The 6,708-nt window shown below is 31.0% G+C and overlaps 1 protein-coding gene across 9 annotated transcripts in view; it reads left to right on the plus strand.

The window, feature by feature from the left end:
* LOC106883542 (protein tweety homolog 1-A) overlaps positions 1-6,708 on the plus strand; it is a 160,632-nt gene that overhangs the window by 139,315 nt on the left and 14,609 nt on the right. For 3 of the 9 annotated variants that reach the window (XM_052967861.1, XM_052967863.1, XM_052967862.1), the window contains exon 14: positions 2,024-2,083. The exons of 4 other annotated variants lie outside the window; for them this stretch is intronic. In XM_052967861.1, coding sequence (XP_052823821.1) covers positions 2,024-2,083 — 60 coding nt within the window. Of the gene's footprint in view, positions 1-2,023; positions 2,084-2,410; positions 2,470-6,708 lie in introns of all 9 variants that reach the window. 2 more of the 9 variants (XM_052967869.1, XM_052967868.1) reach the window with 1 other exon arrangement.

Here is a 6,708-nt window from a genome sequence, read left to right on the forward strand (position 1 = left end):
CACACACACACACACACACACACACACACACACACACACACACACACACACTAAATAAAAAGGAGGTCTCTAAGTGGTTGCTGAGTCTTCTAAAGATAGGTGTAAAATCTCTCATATCACACCTTATGTTTTTAAATAGGAAGGACACATTGTTATAATCTAGTCATAAATGTACAGACTGAAAACAAGACCAGATGGTTGCAGCTAGAATGTCATTGATCATTGGTCAGGTGGATCAGAACTAACCTGGGGCTAAACCACAACAATGTGTTCTGTAAGGAAGAATAAGTATACTGAAGTGAAATTCACTTATTCTATTGGATTTATACAAATGCCAATGAACTCATTTGTTTCTGGTAAATGAAATACAGGATATAAGATATATGTAAGGTAAATTTAGATACAGCAAAATCTTGGCCTATTCTTTATTAGTACTTGATATGAATTCCCATGCTAAACTGGTATTTAATTTTGTGACTCCATGAAAATATGGTCCATAGGTGCAAGAAATGTAGGTGTAAATCATTGATAGAATGAGTGTGTATGTATAACCACAAAGTAAAATACCATGTATGATAGTTTAATAAGTGTCTGATGAAGATGGTATAACCTATAACTTATACAGCCTTGTGTGATTTATCATACATAATTCATTATATGTGTATTGTAAAGGGAAATGCTATTGAAACCATTGTGAGTCATAGTAAAACTTATGTTTTACTGATATCGTTATCATTTCTATTTTACTTTGTGGTTTTATATATATATATACATACATACATACATACATACTTATGTAATAAGGGAAGAGTGGGTTATATAGCATTATATTTAATACATGGTTCGCAATTGCTTCAACATCATGTAGTGACCAATCACATAGTATGTCAATAGACATGGACGATGACAATATTTAAGTCATCTATATCATATAATGTTTATTAAAAATAGCACCAGCTGTCATTTAACCATAACCAATGAGAGATATATAACACTTTCTGTGTGTATGTGTATATATATATATATATATATATATATATAAGAGCCAAGTCAGTTTTGTGAGACCATTTTTTATGTCTTAGAATTATGAGATGATATGAACACAACACTGACAAAGTACTTTACCAATTTTCTTGCATTTTGAATGCTTATAGCATTAAGCTGTTCATGTTGTAGTACATGTTTGCAGCTAATCAGTTTGAGTTATGGAATACATAAGATAGAAATCTGTATATTTTGAAGAATTTTACATAGTACTCGTTGGTTTGACAAAATTTTACTTGTATAAGTTCTGCAGGTGAAAAGGCCAATTATTAGATTATTAGATGTTATAGCCAAGAATCTATTCCACATAAATTCAGAAACCCAGCAATCAGCAATGCAACATCATCGTAATATGATTAATGATAGTAATAATGATTAATGATAATGATAATAATAAAATGTCTGTAATGTTAATAATACTAAAGCTATATCATATATAGTATAGAAAGCTATAATGTATTTGATATATATATACTTCGTAACCACATGGTTGTGGGTTCGATTGCAGTACATGGCACCTTGGGCATGTGTCTACCATAGCCTTGGGTTGACCAATGCCTTTTGAGTGAAATTTGGTAGACGGAAACTGTGCAGAGATTCCGTCGTATATGTATGTATGTATAAATATATATATATATATATGTATGCATGTGTGTGTATATCTTCCATGGGCATATATTGATGAAAAATGTAAATATCGGCGAGAAAACTGCTAAACTGGTGCTTTCGAATGAAAATCCATTGTGATATTTGTTCTGCCCGAGTTACACAGACAATCCCTTGTCACTCTTGCCATCGTAAATGCAGTGAACCAGTAATTGGCCCGTTGGAAACCTATAACCAACGAAGCTATTTTTTCACAAAATGCAATATATAACTATAAAAATAAAAATATATATATATATATACTTATATATACAAAACACATATTGGGTCTATTTAACCAAATTTCTTACATACTCTCTACCTCATATATTAGTGCCATACTACAGATCAGCTTTTAGAATTCATCATTTCTGCAAGACATCCAGATAGTTTGGTAAATATGGTGAACAAGTCTTCATATTTCACTGTATAATTTCTGTCATTGGTGTGAGGCACACATTCCATTGCTGCTTGTGATAGCTTGCTATATAATTTTTAATTTGTGTCTGTGTGTGTGTGTGTGTGTATATATATATATATATATGCATATATATACACATATAAACACTTTGAATGCGCAGTAGATATTAAACAGTTTTGTCTTGCAAACTATTTCCGTGTGATTGCATGTTTGATATATTTGACATTTTCTATTGTTAATTATCATTATTATTATTACTTTTTTTTTATAATTATTTTCTTGTTATTGTCACATGTTTAGTTCTTTGACCTGTAAGCACCTCCCATCTGAACGGCTGCTGCTGGCAAAATCAAGGATTTGTATGTTTGCTTATCTTCCTTCTTAACTGACCGATATTTTTTTTCACAGCTTAAATCTTTTTTATCAGTGCAGAATGTCATCATTGAGTAAAAGAGTCTTGAAATAATCAAAGAAAATATTAAAAGCTTATTTCTCAATATATATGTGTATGCACATATACATATGTACTTACAGACACACACACACACACACACACACACACACATACACACACACATGTAGGACCATGGAACATGAAATGATGATGATGAAGATAAAATATATATATTCAGAAATGAGCTTTTAAAATATGTATGTGCGTATGCATACATATATATATGTATAAAATACAAAATTTGTCTCTGTTTACTGGAATTATAATGAAAAAATGAGATAATAAACTGCAATTCAAAAAATGAATATTATACATACATATATATATATATATATATATATATATATATATATATATATATATATATATATTCTTTTTTTTTTTTTTCATTGTAATTTTTATGGAAATAAGTTGTTTGGTTCTTTTGTCTTTTTCTCAGTATTTGAAATCTTGATATTCCTGGTAAAATATCTTATTCTATGGAGAGGAGATGATATGGTTGTTTAGTTAAGTACTATTTAAATAAGTAGCTATCATAATACTTAATTATCTAAGTGTTTAAAAATGAGTTGTTAATAAAATTATAAATTTTCAAACTATTGGCCACATTTTTAGAGGTGAGAAGTATTTTAATATCTGCATCTATGCTGTTTCCTTCAACTCTGGTCTTTATAAAAAGTGTCTTATTCCCAGATGTGTTTTATATTTTGTACTAGATTAGATTGAGACTATGAACATTTCATTTGTCTTACTTTCCAACTACATGGTTTGAAGTTTAGTCCCACTGCATGGCACCTTGGGCAAGTGTCTTCTAATATAAGCCTCAGGTCAACCAAAGCCTTGTGAATGGATTTATTAGGTGGCAATTAAAAGAAGCCCATCGTATATATATGTATATACCGGCATAAGGCAGATGTTAAACAATGATGATTGTGATGATGGTATATATCACACACACTCACATATAATATATGTATGTGTGTATTTGTGTCTGTGTTTGTCCCCTCACCACTGCTTGACAACTGGTGTTGTGTGTTTATGTCCCTGTAACTTAGCAGTTCAGCAAAAGAGATCAACAGAATAAATACCAGACTTTAAAAAAAAATAAGCACTGGGGCCAATACATTCAATTAAAAGTTTTTTCAAGGTGGTGCCCCAGCATGGCCACAGTCTAATGGCTGAAAGAAGTAAAAGATAAAATATAAAAGATTCAAGTATTGTTGTACACATCCAGGACTAAGACACCCTATGACAATCAGAGATCAAGCTAACTGGAAAGTAGCGTAGATGTAAATATTGAAAATCCAACTCTGTTTAACTGCTCCTTTTGTGCTACCATACACTGCATGTTTGGATTTGCTTGCGTCATTTTTCTAGCAATAAGTTTCTCTAACCATTCTTTTGGCATTTGAATTGAAGATTTTTAAAAATGTTAAGAAGGTTAAAAAGAATCATTACTTTTCCATGCCTGTTCTGTATGGCCTGTTGCTTTGAAATAACTTATCGTGCCAGTATTAACAGGGCTTCAAAGCCCATTCTGAAGATATTTTCCAAACAGATAACAGTGGTTCTTTGACAGCATTTTGCTTCTGTTGCCTGTGATTGCCGCTTTTGTAGAGCAGTGGCTTGATAAAATTATTTGACCATCAAATTTCAAGAAAAGAGTTTGGTAGTTTATTTGAAAAAAAGAAAAAAAAAGGAAAAAAAAGAAAAGTTCTTTTTGTTTCTCTATTTGTCATTTGCCAGAAGTTCAGTGATTGTATATTCTTTCGTTATTTATTCTCTCATTTACAAAAACTGTTACGAATTACACAGTGTTTTTTAAAAGTTTTTATGCTGTCTTAAGGTTGGTTGCTGCCAGAAATTGGTATAGTTCCACATACAGGTGGAATAGTGGAATGTATGGTAAAACATCCAAAATGTTGTCTGCTTGACTACTATAGATTCGTAAAAAAAGGGGGTATTATAACTCTTATCTCTTTAGAGAAATGTGTGTGGTCACATTCATGCCTTTCCCAAAGGTATTTAAATACATATGAAGAATCACTACAATTTTACTTCACATATTTGTTGTAAGTCAACATAATGAATGCAAAATATATATTGTAACGGCAATGTGTATTTTGACAGGATGGTTATAATATTAGATGTGATTTTAAGACCCTAGCATGTAGTGTGACAGATATAGATGTGAATTATTGTGGAGCTTTGCTTAAAGCCATGTAAACAGATGAAAAAAAAAGGATCATATATGCTCGGTTTATGCAATTACTAATTAATCCTATATTTTTATCAAATTGGAACATACTAATATGTTTGTTGCAAGCTTAGTTAAAGAATAACTTTTGAATTCAGTTGTTGCTTTGTTATGCAATAGTATAGTAAAGGAATTTTTGTATTTGGTTTGCAAGACTCTTGAAGTGAACCTGTGTTTTGAAACAGATTTTGTTGAATCTTGGGAGGGTTATTATAATAAACACACACACTGGTTCTATTTCATTTCTTTTAGTCAGTTTGCTAACTATTTAGCAATTAATTTCTTGCTTGAGTAGTCATTCAGTTAATCAATCAACCAGCTAGGTTCATCAAGGTCCTTTTGTTACCAATCAATACTTCATCAATCACATGCCCTCTGTGCCCAAGGATTTCTTCAGATCTAAAACGGAAGGCATGTCATTGATGATGTTTTGATTGGTGACAAAAAAGACTTTGACAAACGTAGTTGGTTGATTGATTGGATGAACAATTACTCAAGTAATCAATTAGTTATCTGGTTATCTAGTTAAATAATAACAACAATAATTATAATAATAATGAAGAAGTGAAATGCAACTGGTGCATGGATTTTTTATTGACATAATGACCTTCCTAAGATACAACAAAATGGGAAAGACATTCCATAGTCTGTTATGTCACTTTGCGTTTCAGTAAGTGTGAGTGAGTTGGAAGGTGGATGTTGCATTTTTAGATTTTAATTGATGGATTGTATTACATTAAAATTTTTTTTTTTTTTCTGAAGAACTGCAGTTTTTGTCTTCCTGTCAAAAACGTTTCAATCAATTTTCTTTCTGATGACATATTCACTGATATCTGCCCTAATCTAGCTTGTAGAAACCCTGTAGTAAAACTCCTGGCTAAGTAGCTAATCTGCTTTGTAGTTTCCAGTGTATTTAATGTCTTAACTACTCATTTCTCCACTCTGTTCTTGTTGTACTGTTCTGTTATCATCCATCTGCTTTAAGCCCTGGAAGGAAGATACAAAACATTACACTTAAACACCATTTCTCTTAAGCTCTGGAACGAAGATATATCATGCCTAAATACCAATTGCCTTAAGATTTTGAAAGAAGATAGAATATTTTACCCAGTGGGTCAATAAATTCATCTTTGTTTATTTATCCAATTTTTGTTTCTAAATATAATGTGTTTTGGTAAAATGATTTCCCCTCCCCAAAAAATGTCATGAAATTACAAGGCATTAGGGGAGTTTCAATATTATGTGATTAGACATTTTTACAACATATCAAAGTTTGGAAAGCAGCTGATTCAAATATTAAGAGACTTTGTCCAAATATGACATCCTTGTCGATCATATATCAACATACACACATACATACAATTGCATATAAGCTGTGCATACTCTTGTACATATGAGCACTCACACATGTTGGCATACAATACACACTTGCAAACATATGCTTCCTTTCTCATGCACATGGATATACACACTTCTGCTCATGCACACATATGTATACAATTATACATATAGGAGAGTATTGTAGTTCGCTTGAAGCATTGTGTATTGTTTCTAAAGAATAAAAAGTTTTGAATGGTACAACAATGGACTATAATACAAAAAATGGACTATATACCTGTTGTAATTTAGCTATCTATAGTCTGATGATATTTCGGAATACAATTCCTTCTTCAGATATTCTTAGACGGAGTCCATTTTTTGTATTATAGTGCATTGTTGTACCATTCAAAACTTTTTATTTAATTTTACATATACACAAAAATATTGTCAAGCGTTCTCAATATATAGAATCTTTTTATGAATAAAATGTGGCATTTTAAAAAATATATTCAAATATAGATACTTGAATCTAAAGAAGAATTGTTTCTATATATAGATATAATAGAT

The sequence above is a fragment of the Octopus bimaculoides genome, chromosome 5 (genome assembly GCF_001194135.2).
Source record: "Octopus bimaculoides isolate UCB-OBI-ISO-001 chromosome 5, ASM119413v2, whole genome shotgun sequence".
Classification (NCBI taxonomy): domain Eukaryota; kingdom Metazoa; phylum Mollusca; class Cephalopoda; order Octopoda; family Octopodidae; genus Octopus; species Octopus bimaculoides.